This window comes from Cinclus cinclus, unplaced genomic scaffold (genome assembly GCF_963662255.1).
Source record: "Cinclus cinclus unplaced genomic scaffold, bCinCin1.1 SCAFFOLD_32, whole genome shotgun sequence".
Classification (NCBI taxonomy): domain Eukaryota; kingdom Metazoa; phylum Chordata; class Aves; order Passeriformes; family Cinclidae; genus Cinclus; species Cinclus cinclus.
This window is the reverse complement of record NW_026912098.1, coordinates 3,031,421-3,052,669: the sequence shown is the minus strand read 5'-3', so window position 1 is coordinate 3,052,669 and position 21,249 is coordinate 3,031,421. Positions and strand designations below refer to the sequence as shown.

Genomic DNA, 21,249 nt, shown 5'->3' with positions numbered 1-21,249 from the left:
TGTGCAGTGGTGTCCTGCAGGGATCAGTGTGGGCCCAGTCCTGTTTAACATCTTTATTGATGATGTGGAGAAGGGAGCACAGTGCACCATCAGCAAATGTGCAGATGGCACCAAGCTGGGTGTGAGTGTGGATGTGCTGGAGGGTAGGAGAGCTCTGCAGAGGGACCTGGACAGGCTGGATCCAGGGCCCAAATCCAACAGGGTGAGGTTTAACAAGACCAAGAGCTGGGTCCTGCACCTTGACCACAACAACCCCTGCAGTGCTCCAGGCTGGGGACAGAGTGGCTGGAGAGGGGCCAGGCAGAAAGGGACCTGGGGGCAGTGATGGACAGCAGGGTGGACATGAGCCAGCAGTGTGCCCAGGTGGGCAATGGCACCTGGCCTGTGTTATAAGTGAGTTACAGGAATTGATAGAAATAAATTTGATTAGATTTAGTATAATTTATTTAATAAGTGATAATAAGTAAAATAGTGTTGGGTGGTTGGGGACTTTTGTTTTATTAATGGTTCATGATTTTTTATTTGATAGTTTTGATTTATATATTTTTAATTTTTTGTGTTTTGTATCTTTTTTGTTGTGTTTTGTGAATGTGTGGTGTGTTGTTATGGTTTTTTTTGTTTTCTAGTCGTTGTGTGGATGAAGGTTTTTTATTTTTTTGGAGTTTTGAAGTATATTTATATATTTGTTATATAATATTTAGGATTTTTTATTTTTTGTTTATTTTATTGGATGGTTGTAGTTAGATTTCATGTTTGTAGTTAGGTTTTATATTTGTATTTAAATTTTGGGAAATATACATTTTGGGTTTTTTTGTTGTTGTGAATTAGGTTTGGTGAATAAATATTGATTGCATTTTGTTTTATTATTTTTTATTTTGTTTATTGATCTGTTGTAATTTTTGATGCTTTAGAATTCGACTTTTAGTTAAGATTGGGGTTTTTTTTTTGGTTTATATCTAGTTTGGATGAGTATTAAATGGGTAGTTTTTAGGTGGATTTTTATAATAGTAATTATTTTGTTAAGAATATAAGGTTTAATTGATAATTTAAAATTAGTAATATTATTAGTTTGGTAAGAGATGATAAGAGGGTGGGGTATGGTTATGGGGAATGGTTAAACTATGATTTATATTAATTTTGTTGGGGGGTTTTTTGTGCTTTTTTTAAAAAATTTTTCGTAGATTTGTTATGGTATTTTGTGTAATTTTAGTATGACTTGTATATATATAGTATTTTTTTTAAGAGTAGTGTAAAGTTTTTTTTTTGTTGTAAAAATATTAATGGATGAGGAATGGTGTGGCCATCAGGAGCCGAGCTGCTGTGCCACCCCTGACCTGCCCCCACCTCTGCACACAGATATTGCTGCTGCAGCTCTAGAGAAGGGAGCAGAAGGAAGCTTCAAAGAAATGAGATCCCCAATAAAAAAAAAAAATTGGGGAGATCCTTTAGTTCATTTAAAGCTACAGAGAACAGAGCCCCTCATGGACAGAGTCCGGGGCCACAGAAAAGGTGGAGAGACAAAAAAATATCACAAATATAGACGTGATTTTGTGCACAAATTATTAGACTAAAACAAAGGTAAAAACTTTTGGCAAGAAAGAAAAAAAAAAAGAATTCTCACAAATGACTCATATTACAAGTGACTAGGAGAAAATGGCAACTCACAGAAATTGGCAAAGTTCACAGTTTCTGAAACCTTCCAGTCATCAGTGTCCACAGTGCAGCCTTGAGCTCCTGGTTCCTCAGGCTGTAGATGAGGGGGTTCAGGACTGGAGGCACCACTGAGTACAGAACTGACAGGGCCAGATCCAGGGATGGGGAGGAGATGGAGGGGGGCTTCAGGTAGGCAAAAAAGGCAGTGCTGAGGAACAGGGAGACCACGGCCAGGTGAGGGAGGCAGGTGGAAAAGGCTTTGTGCCGTCCCTGCTCAGAGGGGATCCTCAGCACAGCCCTGAAGATCTGCACATAGGAGAAAACAATGAACACAAAACAGCCAAGTGCTAAACAGACACCAACAGCAATGAGCCCAAGTTCCCTGAGGTAGGAGTGTGAGCAGGAGAGTTTGAGGATCTGGGGCACCTCACAGAAGAACTGGCCCAGGGCATTGCCATGGCACAGGGGCAGGGAAAATGTATTGGCTGTGTGCAGCAGGGAATAGAGAAAGGCACTGGCCCAGGCAGCTGCTGCCATGTGGGCACAAGTTCTGCTGCCCAGGAGGGTCCCGTAGTGCAGGGGTTTGCAGATGGACACGTAGCGGTCGTAGCTCATGATGGTCAGAAGGTAAATCTCTGCTGACATGAAGAATGAAAAGAAGAACACCTGAGCAGCACATGCAGAGTAGGAGATGTTGTTGGTGTCCCAGAGGGAATTGTGCATGGCTTTGGGGACAGTGGTGCAGATGGAGCCCAGGTCAGTGAGGGCCAGGTTGAGCAGGAAGAAGAACATGGGGGTGTGCAGGTGGTGGCCGCAGGCTACGGCGCTGATGATGAGGCCGTTGGCCAGGAGGGCAGCCAGGGAGATGCCCAGGAAGAGGCAGAAGTGCAGGAGCTGCAGCTGCCGCGTGTCTGCCAATGCCAGCAGGAGGAAGTGCCTGAGGGAGCTGCTGTTGGACATTTGCTGTGTCTTGGCATGGGGACCTGTAAAATAAAAAGAAATCATGGAATAGTTCAATTTTGGGAGGACTTGAAATATCCCAGCCCAGCTTGGTGTCACTTTCCCCCCACTGCCTGCCCAGGGCTCTGCTGCCTGGAGCTCTCCCTGCCAGCTGCTGCTTCCCTGTGCCCAGGGCTGGGCCCTGCCAGTGCTGCCAGAGCCCAGCCCAGCCCTGGGGGCTCAGCTCTGCCCTGCAGACCCCTCCCAGCACAGGGCACTGCCAGGGCCAGCTCTGCCTCTGCAGGCTCTGATGGCAAAGTCAGAGCAACCCTGAGGAGGTTGGAAAAGCAACACTGATGCTGCCTGTAAGGGACCCTGTGCTGATTTCTTTCTTTGCCTGGTTTATTCAGACCTGAGAGAAACTGTTTTTATTGTTCTCAACCTGAATAGACATATGAATATCAAGGTTCAATTTTTCCATCTAGGTGACCCTGAGCAGTAGATTATAAAATCAGGATTTTCCCTTTTATGCAGCCCCTGACTTGCTGTGCTCCCTTTATAATCTATTTGGAAATGTTCTGTAGTTAAATGTTGTGCTGGGAGCAGTCCTGATCAATGCACCATCCTCACCGCACAAGGAGAACACTTCCAAGTCTCACCAGCTGTCTCCCTCCACCCAGACCTTGTCCCCCAGTGCTGTCAGCAGCTCCCAGGGCTGGCTGAGAGCTGTCCCTGGCAGGCAGCAGAGTCCCTGCCCAGCACAGCACCCTGGGCTGCAGGACCCTGCTCTGCAGGACAGCCCTGGGCACCCCTGGCTGCTCTACAGGAGAGAGAATCAGAGAATGTACTCACAGAGTCTGTGGGCATTGGGATGTTCCAGCTTTTGGAGATCCCTGCAGGAGCTGCAGCTGCATTGTCCTGCAGCCAGAGGCTTCCTGTGTCCAGGGCTGGGAGTGATTCTGCCCCAGGCACTTGTGAGCATCTTCCCAGCCCTGACTGATTGAAGCTCTCTGTGCCTCTGTGCTGTGCCTGGGGTGGCTGCAGGCAGTGCCCCAGCCCTGCTGTGCTGAGAGAAGAGCTGCTCATCAAGAGAAATGGGTTTTTAAAGCTCTTCCTGGTTACCAGGATTGTCCTCTATGCCAGGATCCCAGTCCAGCTCAGCAGCACAGACACAGCACAAGGACTTTAATGACCGTCTCTGGGATTTGGTGCTGTTTACATCAGACTCAGTCCCTCAGAGAGTGTGTTCAAAAAACTTGTCAACAACTGAAAGTCAGATTGAAACTTCAAAATATCTTAAACTTTTAATAGATCCCACTGAGGGACAAGACTGAGAAAGGGTCCCCACGTTCCAGTTAGAGCAGAACACTGGAGGCAGTGATGACAGGTGGGGACAAACACGGGAAAGGTGTCCCTGATGCCGAGCAAACCTGGATGTGTCTCAGCAATGCCAAGGGCCAAGGGCTGAGCCCCAGCCCCTGGCAAGGCAGATCCTGTCCCTCCCTCCTTGCTCAGGGCTCTTCCCGGGGCACTGGGCTCTGGGGATGTGCAATGCCAAGGGCAGCACCATGGGGCGGCCCCTGCCAGGCTGCTGAGCAGGGACAAGGAGGCAATGAGGCCCCAGCACAGCAAGGCTCACTTGTCCCCTGCTGGCCAAGGGCCCAGGGCCAGCAGCCATGGCCAAAGTGCTGCAGCACTTGGCTCTGGCAGGGCCTTTCAGCTGCTGCCCATCCCTGTGCCCTCTGCAGCCCAGGCTGTCCTACGGTGTCCATGCCCTGCCCCTCTGTCCCTGCAGGCTGTCCTCATCCCCCGGCTGCCCCACCTGGCTGGCCCCTTCCTTTGCTGACAGCTCTGCGTCCTGCCTGCCTCTGCCTGCACACACAAAGCCTTGGGCTGCTCCTGACTCCTTCTGGGGGATGTGTTGCACCAATGACCTTCACTGGGAGAGAAATTTCTTTAACCTTGGGTCCATTCTGAACCATCCTATCTGCTCTTGGCATTAATTCTTTCTTTCTCAGCCTGTTTTTAGCTATGTCTAAAGGATCCTCCATCTATGAAACTTCCCTTGAATCCCTCCCTGGGCTCTCTTCTTCTGTCCCCAGTCTCCACTCCACTGAACACAGAGCTGTTTTGTCCTTATACAGAGGTCATGTTCTTGCTGCCTCCAAACCCAAAATTTGAGATTCACAGAATTCACAGAATTTAGAGATTTCACAGATTGAGTAAGTTGGAAGAGACCTTCAAGAACATCAAATCCAACCCATGACCTAACACTTCAACTTGACCCTGGCCCAAAGTGCCACATCCAGTCTTTGTTTTAGCACATCCATGGATGGTGACTCCACCACCTCACCGGGCTGATCATTCCAGTACTTTTATCACTCTTTCCGTCAAAATCTTTTTTCCTAATATCCAGCCAAATTTTCCCTCATCCCCCGGATTTCAAAAATAGTGCACCTAATCAGTCGTCACCTGGGCATAGACTGGGAGGTCCATACCCCATATGGTCCCCAGTCAAGTGGCCGAGTAGAGAAAATGAATCATTAAATTAAGCAGCAAATTGTGAGGCTAGGACAAGAAGCTAATTTAACCTGGCCTCAATCTCTCCCACTGGCATTGATGGGGATCTCAACCAAGCCAGGAGCCAAAGAAAAACTAAGTTCCTTTGAAATGCATTATGGGAGACCATATGGAGTGCAAAAGGGATTGTCCACTGAAGTGGGGGAAGAAAGGATGATTGCCTGTATGGTAGCCTTAAGTGAGAAACTCAGAGAAATTGAGAAACATGTGGCTGGAACTCAGAGCAGAGGGACAGACGGAGCAGTGCAGGACACACAGCCTGGAGATGATGTGTATGTTAATTCTCTTACAGAGAAAACTCTGGAGCCACAGTGGGAGGGTCCATTCCAGGTGCTCCTTCCTGCCTTCCCTGCAGTAAAGATCAAGGAACAGAGTGCCTGGATTCACCATTCCCTAGTGAAAAAGGCTACAGAACCCCATGGAAAGTCATAGCAGGTGACAATGAACTGAAACTTAAACTTACTCAAGCAAAATGAGTACATTGCAGTTGAGAACATTCAGTAATTTAACTTGCAGAAATCTAGTCAAAAGACTGTACTTGTATATATTGGTCAAGGCTGTGCATGTTTAAGAACCGCTTGTGCTTCTGTGGAAATAGATGATAACAATGGAATCTTACCTACTAAGAACCATTCTAATATTTATATTTGAAATTTTATCAGGAATGTCAGGTATGCCTTTTGATACTTGGCACCAGTCACATCCCACCAGCTGATGAGATCTAACTACACAATATATCATAAATTATCACCTAGACCCATTGGAATGAACATTGCATTAGGAAGGTTCATTTCATTAGTAATGAAACACCAGAACTCGACAAAAATCCCGAAAGAGATTCAGAAAATGGGCAAAGGATTCTAGTTACAGTCTAGAATGATATAAAAGAGATAAGCAAAGTGTTACAAAGAGTAAACCAGGACACAAATCATCACAGTGCAATGCACTCTTTGGATGGTCACCAACTACAGCTGGGATTTTGAACACACTTCACCACCCTCTCATTGTCATACTGACATTAGCAGATGTGAGTCTGGTGCTGTCTATTGCAATACTTGTTTGGAATTGGAGGATGTTAAAGTGGAGAGCAGCACTGACTTCCTTAGGGGCAATACATGGAGATGCAATGAGGGATACACGCTGAGAAGAGAGAACTGTGGAGGTAAATTGGAAAAAGGGAAAGGTATCGATATGATTAAGTAAAAGAATTTGCTAATTTTCTAGAAAAGAAGGGACTGAGACAGAGAAATTAAGAATTAAGAATCGAGCATCAAGAAATGCTTTGAGTAAAAGGGGGCTGACAAAAGCAAATGGAATTCCTAAACATTGACTGTACTTACAAGAACAGGAGGAGAGCAAAGTTACAAGATGAGATAAAGAGCTAGAATGCACAAACAGGATGCAAGGACCACAGGACAAAGGGGTTTTTCAGAGCCCTGAAGCAGGAAAACTGGTATCAAAGTCCAGAAGATGACCAAAGGACTAAAAAGAGCATGCACAAGCAGACAAGGTGAAAAGTTCAATGGAGAAGAAGACTGTTTACTTCATCCCAAGGACCCCCAGAAGACCACCAGAGTGACCAACAAGGAGCAGTGCTCAGTCCCACAGAGGTGTGGAGCTAATTTTAATACAGAGCTGGGACAAGCAGGGTTAGGAAATGAACATGTGTTAGGTGAATGGTGTAGTCCTGGTTTGTAGAGAATAAAAAGAGAGGCACTGTTGGATCCCAGAAACCTGGGGTTTTTGAGGTTTCTGTGCTGGCAGGCACTGACCCACTGGAGAGCACTGCTTTTGACCTGAGGCCTTCCTTGGAGACGGCTTCTAGATAGGAGTGATGAAGTTCAAATGACGAGTGTGTAGTGAAATAGAAGTGTGTGCTTTCCCATGGTGATGGGTTTGAAATTGGAGGGTTTTATAATACAGCAATAGGTATGAGACAAAATGGAGGATCTTTTGTGTTGTCTCTTTCAGTTTTTATCTTCCATCTTCCTCTTCCTTCTTCATGGGTTTCAGGTAGCAGTTTCTGGTTGATCATTCAGTGTCACCCTAAGGGACATGGGAATTTAGTTATTGGGTTGAAAGCATCAATGATACAGGTGTTAATTCTCTATTGGACTCTTTAGCTCTAAAAGACCTTGTAGCTACATGTGTCTTCCTTTCCCACAGGAAAAAAGCAACTTTCACCTCCAGGCACCCATGGCCAAAATTTGGGAATCCACCTCCAGAATTCCCTATATCCAAGAACAGCTCCCAGACAAAAGCTGCCATGACTGACAGGTCTGGCTGGCCTTGGCTTCCTGAGGGCTGGCTCTCATCTGCCTTTTGAAACACTGGGCCTCCATTTTTTCTTTCCTAAGGAAAAGAACTCTTCTTCCATTCAGGCACAACCAAAATGGAGATTCTATCTCTAAAAATCCCTGTGGCCAAGGATTTCCCCCAGATGAAAGGTGCCAGGAGAGACAGGTCTGGCTGGCTTGGCCTAAGGGTGGCCACCTCTCATCTTCTTCCAAAGCACCTGGGCTTTGCACTTTTCTTTCCTATGGAAGAAAACATCCATCTCGACCACACGCCCATGGCCACAATTGGGATTCCAGCTCCAAAACTCCATACATTCAAGGATTGCTCCCAAGTGAAAGCTGCCAGAACAGAGAGCTCTGGCTGCCCTTGGTCTCTGGTGGCCGCCTTTCATCTGCTCCTGAAACACTGGTGTTCTGTGCTTTCCTTCCTACAGAAAAGAACTGTCCTTGTCCTCCAGATTTCCATGTCTGAAATTGGTATTCCACCTCTAAAATTCCGTATATCTGGGGATTACTCCCAGACAGAATCTGCAAATAGCAACAGGTCTGGCTGTCCTTGGCCTCTGGTGACTGCCCCACATCTGCCTCTGCAACACGGGGGGTCAGCTGTTTCCTTCCTACGGAGATGGTGGTGACACCTTTGGGACCCCGTGGCACCAAGTTCATCACTGTGGCACTGCTGGGCTGCATGGTGCCAAGGGGCCGGTGTGAAGCAGCAGGGCTGTGTGGAACCAAGAGGCCATTGTTGCATTACAGGGCCTCGTGCAGCCAAAGGGGAACTGTGATCCTGCAGGGCACCGTGGATCCATGGAGAACATTGTGGCATTGCAAGGCCCCATGGAATCGTGGAGACCACTGTGACACTGTGGGGTCCCATGGAACCAAGGGGACATGGAAGTTCTCTGGCTGGCCTTGGCCTCCTGGGGGCCACCTGGCAGGTCTGGCTGATCCTGGCATGTCATGGGCTGCCTCTCATCAGTCCCTGGAGCACTGGGGCTCTGGGCTTTCCTTTCTAAGCAAAAGAGCCATCCACCTTTGCAGGTGCGCAAGGCTGGAATTGGACCTCATTGTAAAAAGTTCTCCATATACAAGGGTTGCTCCCAGCCAAAATCTGCCAGGACAGACAGCTCAGGCTGGCCTTGGCCTCCTGAGGGCTGTCTCCCATCTACCATCACACACTGGGACTCAGTGCTTTCCTTCCAGTGGGAAAGAACTGCCCTCCTTACCAAGCTGCCAATGCCCAAATCTGGGATTCCACCTCCAAAATTGCATCTGTCCAAGAACTGGGTCCAGACAAAAGTAGCCAGGACAGACAGGTCTGACTGCCTTGTTCTCTGGTGATTTCCTCAGACTTTGAGCAGAATGTTTTCATTTGCCAACACCTTGGAGATGGCCCAGAGATCAGTAGGCAGCACTAAATGGAATGAAAGGACACAGTGTCAAATTGTTTAAAGGGAACAATTGGGTTGGATATGAGGAAAAAAGTTTTTCAAGGAAAGAGTGATAAAAGTACTGGAATGACCTGCCCAGTGAGGTGGTGGAGTCACCATCCATGGATGTGTTAAAACAAAGACTGGATGTGGCAATTTGGGCCATAGTTAAGTTGAGGTGTTAGGACATGGGTTGGACTTGATGTTCTTGAAGGTCCCTTCCAAACTAGTCAATCTGTGAAATCGCTGAATTCTGTGAATTCTGTGAATCTCAGAAGTTTGGGTTTGGAGGAAGCCAATGTATAAGGACAAAGGAGCTCTGTGTTCAGTGGAGTGGAGATTGGGGACAGAAGAGAGCCCAGGGAGGGATTGAAGGGAGGTTTCATAGATAGGGGATCCTTTGGACATAGTTGAAAACAGCCTGAGAAAAAAAGAAAGAATTGATGCCAAGAGCAGATGGGATGCTCCAGACTGGACCCAAGGTTAAAGAAATTTCACTCGCAGGGCAGGGCTGTAGTGAAACCTGGCATCCAGAAGGAGTCTGGAGCAGACCAAGGCTTTGTGTGTGCAGGCAGAGGCAGGCAGGATGCAGAGCTGTCAGCAAAGGAAGGGGCCAGCCAGGTGGGGCAGCCGGGGGATGAGGACAGCCTGCAGGGACAGAGGGGCAGGGCATGGACACCGTAGGACAGCCTGGGCTGCAGAGGGCACAGGGATGGGCAGCAGCTGAAAGGCCCTGCCAGAGCCAAGTGCTGCAGCACTTTGGCCATGGCTGCTGGCCCTGGGCCCTTGGCCAGCAGGGGACAAGTGAGCCTTGCTGTGCTGGGGCCTCATTGCCTCCTTGTCCCTGCTCAGCAGCCTGGCAGGGGCCGCCCCATGGTGCTGCCCTTGGCATTGCACATCCCCAGAGCCCAGTGCCCCGGGAAGAGCCCTGAGCAAGGAGGGAGGGACAGGATCTGCCTTGCCAGGGGCTGGGGCTCAGCCCTTGGCCCTTGGCATTGCTGAGACACATCCAGGTTTGCTCGGCATCAGGGACACCTTTCCCTTGTTTGTCCCCACCTGTCATCACTGCCACCAGTGTTCTGCTGTACCTGGAACCTGGGACACTTACTCAGTTGTGTTCCTTACTGGAATCTATTAAAACTTGAAGAAACTTTGCAGTTTGAATATGACTTTGAGTTTTTGTGAAGATTTTAAGCACAGTATGGGGGACCGTGTCTGATGTAAACAGCATCCAAGCCTCAAGAGGGTCATTAAAGTCCTTGTGCTGTGTCTCTGCTAGAGAGCTGGGCTGGGCTCCAAGGACACAGAGGCAGCTCTTGGCAACCATGAAAAGCTTCAAAAAGACCTTTCTGCTGATTTGCAGCTCTTCTCCCAGCCCAGCAGGGCTGAGGGCATGGCCTGCAGCCAGCCCAGGCACAGCACAGAGATCTTCAATCAGTCAGGGCTGGGAAGATGCTCACAAGTGCCTGGGGCAGAATCACTCCCAGCCCTGGACACAGGAAGCCTCTGGCTGCAGGACAATGCAGCTGCAGCTCCTGCAGTGATCTCCTAAAGCTGGAACATCCCAATGCCTACAGACTCTGTGAGTACATTCTCTGATTCTCTCTCCTGTAGAGCAGCCAGGGGTGCCCAGGGCTGTCCTGCAGAGCAGGGTCCTGCAGCCCAGGGTGCTGTGCTGGGCAGGGACTCTGCTGCCTGCCAGGGACAGCTCTCAGCCAGCCCTGGGAGCTGCTGACAGCACTGGGGGACAAGGTCTGGGTGGAGGGAGACAGCTGGTGAGACTTGGAAGTGTTCTCCTTGAGTGGTGAGGATGGTGCATTGATCAGGACTGATCCCAGCACGACATTTAACGACAGAACATTTCCAAATACATTATAAAGGGAGCACAGCAAGTCAGGGGCTGCATAAAAGGGAAAATCCTGATTTTATAATCTACTGCTCAGGTTTGCCTGGATGGAAAATTGAACATTGATATTCATATGTCTGTTCAGGTTGAGAACAATAAGAACAATTTCTCTCAGGTCACAATAAGAACAATTTCTCTCAGGTCTGAATAAACCAGGCAAAGAAAGAAATCAGCACAGGGTCCCTTACAGGCAGCATCAGTGTAGCTTTTCCAGCATCCTCAGGGTTGCTCTGACTTTGCCATCAGAGCCTGCAGAGGCAGAGCTGGCCCTGGCAGTGCCCTGTGCTGGGAGGGGTCTGCAGGGCAGAGCTGAGCCCCCAGGGCTGGGCTGGGCTCTGGCAGCACTGGCAGGGCCCAGCCCTGGGCACAGGGAAGCAGCAGCTGGCAGGGAGAGCTCCAGGCAGCAGAGCCCTGGGCAGGCAGAGGGGGGAAAGTGACACCAAGCTGGGCTGGGATATTTCAAGTCATCTCCAAACCAAACTATTCCATTATTACTGTTCTTACAGATCTCCATGCCAAGACACAGCAAATGTCCAACAGCAGCTCCATCAGGCACTTCCTCCTGCTGGCATTGGCAGACACGCGGCAGCTGCAGCTCCTGCACTTCTGCCTCTTCCTGGGCATCTCCCTGGCTGCCCTCCTGGCCAACGGCCTCATCATCAGCGCCGTAGCCTGCGGCCACCACCTGCACACCCCCATGTTCTTCTTCCTGCTCAACCTGGCCCTCACTGACCTGGGCTCCATCTGCACCACTGTCCCCAAAGCCATGCACAATTCCCTCTGGCACACCAACAACATCTCCTACTCTGCATGTGCTGCTCAGGTGTTTTTCTTTGCATTCTTCATCTCAGCAGAGTTGTCCCTCCTGACCATCATGTGCTACGACCGCTACGTGTCCATCTGCAAACCCCTGCACTACGGGACCCTCCTGGGCAGCAGAGCTTGTGCCCACATGGCAGCAGCTGCCTGGGCCAGTGCCTTTCTCCATGCTCTGCTGCACACAGCCAATACATTTTCCCTGCCCCTGTGCCAGGGCAATGCCCTGGGCCAGTTCTTCTGTGAAATCCCCCAGATCCTCAAACTCTCCTGCTCACACTCCTACCTCAGGGAACTTGGGCTCATTGCTGTTGGTGTCTGTTTAGCACTTGGCTGCTTTGTGTTCATTGTTTTCTCCTATGTGCAGATCTTCAGGGCTGTGCTGAGGATCCCCTCTGAGCAGGGAAGGCACAAAGCCTTTTCCACCTGCCTCCCTCACCTGGCTGTGATCTCCCTGTTCCTCAGCACTGTCATTTTTGCCTACCTGAAGCCCCCCTCCATCTCCTCCCCATCCCTGGATCTGGCCCTGTCAGTTCTGTACTCAGTGGTGCCTCCAGTCCTGAACCCCCTCATCTACAGCCTGAGGAACCAGGAGCTCAAGGCTGCACTGTGGACACTGATGACTGGAAGGTTTCAGAAACAGTAAACCTTTCCAATTTGTGCAAGTTGCCAATTTCTCCTAGTCACTTGCAATATGAGTAATTTTTGGGAATTTTTTTTTTTTCCTTCATTGCCGGAAGATTTTACATTTGTTTTAGTCTAATAATTTTGCACAAAATCATGCCCATTTTTGTGATATTATTTTGTCTCTCCTCCTTTGCTCTGGCCCCAGACTCTGTCCAGGCCGGGCTCTGTTCTCTGTAGCTTTAAATGAACTAAAGGATCTCCCAAAACTGTTTTTACTGGAGTTCTCATTTCTTTGGAGATTCCTTCTGCTCCCTTCTCTAGAGCTGCAGCAGCAATATCTGTGTGCAGAGGTGGGGGCAGGTCAGGGGTGGCACAGCAGCTCGGCTCCTGATGGCTACACCATTCCTCATCCATTAATATTTTTACAACAAAAAAAACTTTACACTACTTTAAAAAAAAAATACTATATATATACAAATCCTACAAAAATTACACAAAATACCATAACAAAACTACAATAAAAAATTTTAAAAAAACCAAAACACAAAAACCCCCAACAAAATTAATATAAATCATAGTTTAACCATTCCCCATAACTTACCACCCTCTTATCATCTCTTACCAAAGTAATAATAGTACTAATTTTAAATTATCATTTAAACCATATATTCTTAACAAAATAATTAATATTATAAAAATCCACCTAAAAACTACCCATTTAATACTCACCCAAATTAAATATAAACCAACAAAAAACCCCCAATCTTAACTAAAACTCGAATTCTAGATCATCAAAAATTAAAACAGTTCAATAAACAAAATAAATATAATAAAACAAAATACAATCTATATTAATTCACCAAACCTAATTAACAACAACAAAAAAGCGCAAAATATACATTTCCCAAAATTTAACTACAAATATAAAACCTCACTACAGACATGAAATCTAACTACAACCATCCAATATAATAAAAAAAATTAAAAATCCTAAAAATTATATAAGAAATATATAAAAATTCATCAAAATACCAAAATAATGAAAAACCTTCATCTTCACAACGACTAGAAAACAAAAAAAAACCCCTAACAACACACCACATATACACAAAACACAACAAAAAAGATACAAAACACAAAAAATTAAAAAATATATAAATCAAAACTATCAAATAAAAAATCATGAGCCATTAATAAAGCAAAAGTTCCCCAACCACCCAACACTATTTTACTTACTATCACTTATTAAATAAATTATACTGAATCTAATCAAATTTATTTCTATCAATTCCCATAACTCACTTATAACACAGGCCAGGTGCCATTGCCCACCTGGGCACACTGCTGGCTCATGTCCACCCTGCTGTCCATCACTGCCCCCAGGTCCCTTTCTGCCTGGCCCCTCTCCAGCCACTCTGTCCCCAGCCTGGAGCACTGCAGGGGTTGTTGTGGTCAAGGTGCAGGACCCAGCTCTTGGTCTTGTTAAACCTCACCCTGTTGGATTTGGGCCCTGGATCCAGCCTGTCCAGGTCCCTCTGCAGAGCTCTCCTACCCTCCAGCACATCCACACTCACACCCAGCTTGGTGCCATCTGCACATTTGCTGATGGTGCACTGTGCTCCCTTCTCCACATCATCAATAAAGATGTTAAACAGGACTGGGCCCACACTGATCCCTGCAGGACACCACTGCACACACGCTGCATGTGGCACCATTCCCCACCACTCTCTGGGCCCCGATGTCCATCCAGTTCTTAGCCCAGGTACGGGTGAACCGCTCCAAGCCACAGGCTTCAGCTTTTCCAGGGAATGCTGTGGGATGGGGTGTCAAAGGCTAAAGTTCAAGTAGACAACATCCACAGCCCTCCCTGTATCCACCAGGCCCTGTCAGAAAACTCCTGGTGGGCAGGAGCTGGGCAGGAGGCAGCCGTGTGCCCTGGCAGCGAGGCAGGGCAGGAGCACCCAGGGCTGTGGGACCAGGACATCAAGGACGTGGATTATCCAGGGCACTGGGGCCTGGTTTGGGTTGCCCAGGGCAGGAAAGATGTCTGGCAGCTGGAGCAGGGTGAGGGAAGGGCCTCCAAGGTGGGGCTGGAGCCCTTTGGCTGTGAGCAGAGGCTGAGGGAGCTGGGCTTGTCCAGCCCGGAGCAGGGAAGGCTGAGGGGCTCCTCATCCCAGCCTGGCAGTGCCAGCCAGGAGCTGATGGAGAACACAGAGACAGGATCTTCACCGGGGGGCCAGGGGGGAGACAAAAGACAATGGGTGGAAAGGGGGGAAAGAGGGGAGATCAGACAGGACATGTGGAAAACTCTTGTTCCCATGGGCTCAGACAGGTTCTGAAATGATACTGTTTCTGTCTTTTGGGATTTCCAGATTCAGACCAAATCCAGCCTTGAACCACTTGGTCTGACCCAGTTTCTGCAGACTTGATAAAATATTTTCCATGTTAATCCCAATTTTGGAATGGGCCAGAGGAGATGTTTATGGGACAAGAGCAGTCCTGGGGATGTTGGAAACCTGCAGCTTGCGAGGTGCGTGACCACATGTCATAAGATGGGGCATTTGAGTACTTGAAGAAACGTCAAAGTTTTCCCACCAGGAGAAAACAGAAATTTCCTGGATGTGTACTGATGGCAAGAACAGAAATCCTGCTCTTCCCCTCTACCTGTGTTACCACTATGCTGTCTATTATTTCATATCCCTCTTCATTTGGGTGTTTCCACCTCTCCTGTTTAAATGGCCTCATCTAAGGACATCTCTTCACTAGACCAGCTGGTTCTGTGGCCTTCCCATTGCTCCCAGATTTCCTTCTCCAGTTGTTCTCTGGTCATTCCACATCAGTCAACATCATAATTGTGTTTACATCTGTCACAGAATCAGCTTTTTCTAATGTCTTTGTCTAAAATTGTTCCTGCATGGAAATCCCTTGTGCATGGAAGAAATATTAGGCACGGCTTTGATATTGCAGAGATGAGGGAAGAATTTTGATCTTTATTAAATTTTATAGTTGGTACATTATTTTACGTTGGCCATGAAGAGAAACCTTCCTGTGCCTCTGAGTCTCAGCAGTTCCTGACCCCCAAAGGACACAAACCTGATGAGCTGTGGTGCCCACTGCACTGGTGGCTCTTGCACCTCCCTCCACAGCCACAGCAGAGCTCCCTTGTCCCACAAAGTCCCTGGCAATGCAGGCATGAAGGAAACAGGACAGGCTGTGGGGATCAGGGGCAGGGCACGGCCAGGGATTTGGGGTGGTTGTGAGCCCAGGGCAGGAGCCGGCCCTTGGCCTTGCTGAAGCTCATCCAATTGTCCTGGGCCCATGGCTCCAGCCTGGCCAGATCCCTGTGCAGAGCTTGCTGCCCTGCAGCACAGCCACACTCCCAGCCAGCTTGGGCTCCCCTGGACACTGACTCAGGGTGCCCTCCATGGCCTGGTGCACATCAGCAAGGAACACATTGAACTGCCCTGGCCCCAGTCCTGAGCCCTGGGGACACCCCTGCATGTGGCTCCATTGCCCAGCACTCCTTGGGCTGCACTTGTGTTTGCCATGGAGCTGGGCCTGCCTTGGCTTCTGTTTGCTGACCCCAAATGAACATCCCTCTGTGTCTGGGGCAGCTCCTTCTCCAAGGAAAGCAGCTGGGACTTGGTGCCAAGGAGCTGAAAGCTGCAGCCACAGCCTGGACTGGAGGAAGCTCAGATTTGCACAAGGCTGCTCTGAGTGCCAGGGCTTGGATGAGGGAAATGGTGGGGTGGGGGTAGGGACAGAGTGTGATTGATTGTCAGCCATAAAGGGTCTGGATGTTCATATCTGTTCAGAGTGCATGAGGAGGTGCTGGGGATCAATATCAGCTGGAGATTGGCAATATCCATCTATAACCTGGAAAAGAATAAATGGGAAAACCATATATTCTTGCTCATTGTTTTTAAATGACATGTTACAAATTCAGTGAAAGCTTAGACAAGTTCTGCCTTATGCTCAGGTTTCTGGAAGTAGCTCTGATTCAAGTACCTGAACCCCAAATTGCCTTTGCTCACAAGTTCCTTCTAATGGCAAATTATGCCTAGTATAAAATGAATTATATATTTTGAATGGACTCAAGATTAACAGACAAGAGACTTTAAATCAAATACTTAATGCAAAGGATAAACGAAAGAAGTACAGGTAGATACAAACGCAGTGCACAATAAAGTTACCTATATTACAGCCAGTGAAGAAATTGCAGAGATCAGGAGTCAATGTAACTTACCACTGAACTGATGAGGGAGTGCACATGGAGCCCTTTCACTCAGCTTTCAGAAAAGGAACCACAAAGATTCATCATTCAGACTTGGGAGTGAAGCCCTACCTGTTTCCAGGGACTATGCAGAAGAGTTTTGTATGGTGAAAGTTTTGTGTATATTTTATAGTTTTTTAAACTGAAGTGTGTGTCACTCAGAAATTCAAGGCTTATCTCCCTCCCTTCATTCTGCTCTCAAGGCAGGATGTTCATGGTCAGCTGGGAATTCCACCTCCCTGGCACCAGAGATAACTCAGCACAGGACAGATGTCCAGCCTGGGTTATCTCAGCAATTGCTGAGAGGGGGAAGATGCCCTGAGTGATGGCCCAGCTGATGGACAGAACAGATGAGCTGTGCTGTGCCACAGGGGAAGTCCTGCTGCAGGAACCTCATGGAACCAGGGGGCCGTTGTGACATTGTGATGGCTCCTGGAACCAAGGAGAGAGACCATGGTGACACCAATGAACCTCCTGGAACCAGGGAGAGAGACCATGGTGACACCAATGAACCTCATGGAACCAAGGGGCCTTTGTGACACTGCAAGGCCTCAGAGAAAGAAGGAGTTCAAAGGTCTCAAACATTCTTCCCAGGTTTCTTCCTTGGGGAAGGGGGAACCTCCTTGGTGGCACCTTGGGCTGGCACACACCTGAGGAGTGACTCTGTTTTTAATGGAGAAAGTTAGGAATTCTAGATTCTTCTAAAAAAAGTAAAGGAAAATCCTGTCTCTGTCTGAGTGCAGCCAGTTCTCCAAGCAAAGCAGATCCCAGATGAGGGAGGACAGACAGGATGGAGTTGGGGAATATGGAGCAAGGTTATCCACACCGGGTCAGACCTCAAGTCACAGCTCCTCTGAGCAGGTCAGACCTCCTGAGGAGAGACCCTGGATCAATATCAGTCACAGAGTGCTGCAGTCAACTCTGCTCTAAACAGAGCAGTACTAAAAACCATTCATTCAAAATAGGAATGGATATTTCTTAAAAGCTCTTTGAAATATTTCTCCCTAAGTGGAATTGAAAACCTTCCTGATGAACTGCACCAGACCAGAGGGAAATCAATGCAGAACCGTGGTTTGTCAGGACTTGCTTGATCCCAATGAGCCCCGTGGTGCTTTTGGTGCTGAGCCCTTGAACCTCAGGGCCTGACAGGAGATTGCAGTTATCTTTCCAAGAGAGAGAGTCAGAAGAAAAACCGAAAGTGTCTCAAAGTATTAATGGGTTCCACTGAGGTCCATCCCTAACAGGATTCTCTTTGACTCCTTTCTAGGAGAGAATTGTGGGCCACGAATGTCCAAAAACATCTGAGAGACTGAGAGATGAAAGGACAAAGGAAAGCACCTCAAAAATTGAAGTACCTTAAAGATCCCATGAGCCCCACTGAATGTTGTTACTGAGAAAGGCTCTCAAGAGACTAATTAAAGCAGAGAATGGGAAGACATGATTGCACAAAGCTCTCACAGACTCCAAGGCAAAAGCAAAACCCAAAGTCCATGGAAAAACCTGCAGTCCCTGGGAGCATGAAGGAGCCCCCAGGGCCATTCCTGACCAAGGCTCCCCAGGGACTGGTCCCAGCAGATCCCTGAGGCCACTGGCATGTGGGGGGATGCTGAGGGCAGGACAAGGGCTGACAGTGCCCAGCCTTGCTGGGGCTGTGTCAGGAGGCCCCAGTGGCTCAGGACAAGGTGTCTGCTCACAGCCCTTGGTGGCACAGACCCTGCTGTGCCCCAGGCCACCAAGACTTGGCTTCTCTTTGTCCCCTCCTGTCATCACTGCCTCCAATTTCCTGCTCTGACTGCAACCTGGGCACACTTTCTCAGTTGTGTCCCTCAGTGGGAACCATTAAAAGTAAAAGAAACTTTGGACTTTGATTGTGACTTGGAGCTCTTGAGAGGTTTCCTAACAAACCACAGCTCTGCCTTGATTTCCCTCTGGTCTGCTGCAGTTCATGAGGAAAGCTTCAAATTCAGTTATGGACAAATATTACAAGAAGAACTTCTAAGAAATGTAACCACATTCCTATTTTAAATGGTGTCCTTTTTATTACTGTTCTCTAGAGAGCAGAGGTGATTGCAGCATTCAGTGACCGATACTGATCCAGGGTCACTCCTCAGGAGATCTGGCAAAGGGGTTTTCCTCTTTTCTTGAAGCAATCTTCTAATTTCCCCCACTGCAATCAGACACACTCCTCAGGTGTGTGCCAGCCCAAGGTGCCACCAAAACCACTGCAGAGCTGCCCTGGGCCAGCTGTGAGGGTGGATCATCATCCCAACCTGCACTGGGCACTGCCAGGGGCTGTGGCCATGGACACTGCACTGACCCCACTGCTGGGTTTGGGTGCCATGGAAACCATGAGAAGTTCAATTTACCTTGGAAACGCTGGGGAGGACTGGAACACACTGGGGAACACTGGGAATGCTGAGGGGGAATCTGGGTGGACTGGGATGGACTGTGGGCGTACACAGAGACACACTGGGACATAATGGGACATACTGGGACTGATACTGGGCAATACTGGAGCAAATTTTGAATACTTTGAGCAATTCTGGGGTATACTGGGACAAGCTGGGGACACTCTGAATAGTGTGGGGATGACGTGGGTGTACTATGGATGACACTGGGGAGAACTGGAAGAGAATACAAATGAACTCAGGTGTATTGGGAGGGCCTGGAGAGGTGCTGGGGTTGTATTGAACTGTACTGGGGATGAACTGGGCTGTACTGGGACGGACTGGATGGGTTCAATGGGCTGCTCCCACCCCCGCCCATCACTGCCGCCAACCAATCAGCGCCGGGAATCGGGGACTGGGGGCGGGGCCTGGTGACAGCGCCAGCTTTTCCTTTTTGCCTATAACTCCCATCATGCACCGCGGCCCGATAGAGCCCCATTGGAGCTGGGACTACAACGTCCATCATGCCCCGCGCTCCACAGAACTCCGCTATCTGCCCCCTCCCCCCATGTACCATAAGCGTCCCCCACACTCTCCAGGATCCCGAAGTGCCCCCTCACCATCCTCTCAGAAGCCCCCAAAAGCGGCTCCGGATTCCCTGATTGCTCCCAGCGCCACAGATTCCCGTTACAACCACTTCTGGGAATTAATCTTCTGTCACCTCCCGCGGCCCCATAGCCCCATACAACGCAGTTTCACGTTTAAAACACCCGCCGTGTTCCGCGCCCTACAGGGCCCCGTTAGACCTCCCTAAGCTCCCCCCAAATGCTCCCGAACCGTACACGTTCCCCCCTGAACACCTCAAGTCACAGCTCGGACTCAAAAGTGTCCCCCAGGAGCCTTCCCGGACCCCAAATGCCCCGTCCGAGACACTTCCGGGACTACAGCTCCCGTCATGCACCGCGCCCGACAGAGAGACATTGCAGCTGCGCCTTCAACCCCCGTGATGCTCCGCGGCTCCATTGAACAGTATTCTACCCGCGCCTACTACTCCCATCATGGCCCGCGCCCCAGAGAGCCCCGTTCGAGCCCCCCAAGTGCCCGCCCGGACCCCGAAGGGCTCCACATTCCCCTCCCTGACCTCCAAGTTTTCCCCCCGGATCCCCAAGAGCTCCCCCGGACGCCGAGGTGTCCGTCAGAATCCCTCAGTGCCCTGCCCAGTGCCCACCCGGCTCCCTGAAGTGTCCTCCAGACCCTCAAGTTCTCTCGAAATTCCCTCCACAGACCCAAATCTGCCCCAAATGTGCCCCAAAAAAGTTTCCATAGATCCCAAATTGGCATAAAAAGGATTACAAAAGGACTGATAAAAAGACTAGCATAAAGAAGGAGAAATCAACAGCCAATAATTTAAAGGATTTGTTTTGCTTCGATCCAATGACTTGTAACTTCTCTGGTTTCTAAAAAATTGATAGATTTTAATATAAAAGCTAAAATTAGATAATTAAAAATAATGTTTCTTTTTAGAAGTACAAAAATAAATTTATTTACTAAATTTAATTATTTTTCATTTATTAAATGAAAAACTGCTAATATTTCCTTTTATAAGGAAAATATATTTATAATTTTATTGCTTACTTTAATTGTAATTATAAGAATAAATTTATAGGGATTTTTTTTATTTTTCAGGATGTCAGTCCCAGGTGGGCAATGTCAGACATGGTGAGGTTGGGGTGAGGAGCAGGTTGTCCAAACAGGGTCAGCCCTGAAAGGGATCATTCTTCTCTGTGCCCAGATCTCCTAAGGAGACATTCAGCATCAACATCACTTGGGGAATGCTTCTGTCACCTCTTCTCGGAACTGAAAACCAAAAATAATATGCCCTTGAGTAAAACCAAAAATCAGGAGGTGCACTTTGAAATCTCCCTCCTTAACAGAACTCCAAAGTGACTGCAAGCAGCTGCACAAGCCCTGGAGACTTGAAGACAATGGAAGGAAGACAAAGAGCTCCCAAGGCCTTTGTGTATTTTAATGATGCCCAGATTTGGGGATTTGGGGCTGATGGCAGGAGCCTGAGGCACTGAGAGAAGGTTGAAGAAGCTGCTGCAGGAGTCAGCAGCAAAACTGCAAGTGCCTTGGAGCATCAGTGGCCGCCATGAGTGAGGGCAGGGAGTGCCCAAGGCTCCCCAGGGCCTGGGGAGAACAGATCCTTGAGGGCAGGATTGCAGGAGCCAAAGGCTGTGAGCAGGGAACTGCAATGCTGAGCAAGGCCTGGGCTGGCTGGAGGAAGCAGAAAGGCCAAGGCTGAGCCCAGGCCTGGGACAGCAGGGCCTGTCCCTCACGG

At 48.7% G+C, this 21,249-nt stretch overlaps 3 protein-coding genes across 3 annotated transcripts; 2 read left to right on the top strand and 1 right to left on the bottom strand.

Moving 5' to 3' along the window:
• Positions 1 to 1,680: 1,680 nt before the first annotated feature.
• On the bottom strand, positions 1,681 to 2,628 carry LOC134057321 (olfactory receptor 14A16-like). Its single transcript, XM_062514313.1, has one exon. It carries the CDS (start codon positions 2,611 to 2,613, stop codon positions 1,681 to 1,683), a length of 933 nt encoding a protein of 310 aa, XP_062370297.1. The 5' UTR covers positions 2,614 to 2,628.
• Positions 2,629 to 11,397: 8,769 nt separating this feature from the next.
• On the top strand, positions 11,398 to 11,712 carry LOC134057379 (olfactory receptor 14I1-like; the record flags this gene model as incomplete). The annotated part of the gene is made up of 1 exon (XM_062514367.1): positions 11,398 to 11,712. A coding segment is annotated over one exon (315 nt), but the record flags the coding sequence as incomplete, so codon positions are not given.
• Positions 11,713 to 11,715: 3 nt separating this feature from the next.
• Positions 11,716 to 19,722, top strand: LOC134057320 (olfactory receptor 14J1-like; the record flags this gene model as incomplete). The annotated part of the gene is made up of 2 exons (XM_062514312.1): positions 11,716 to 12,177; positions 19,540 to 19,722. Coding segments are annotated over 2 exons (645 nt in total), but the record flags the coding sequence as incomplete, so codon positions are not given.
• Between the last annotated feature and the right edge of the window lie 1,527 nt (positions 19,723 to 21,249).

What these genes read in the sequence shown, in the direction of transcription:
- LOC134057321 (XM_062514313.1), bottom strand. Translation starts at nt 2,613, where the DNA reads ATGTCCAACAGCAGCTCCCTCAGGCACTTCCTCCTGCTGGCATTGGCA.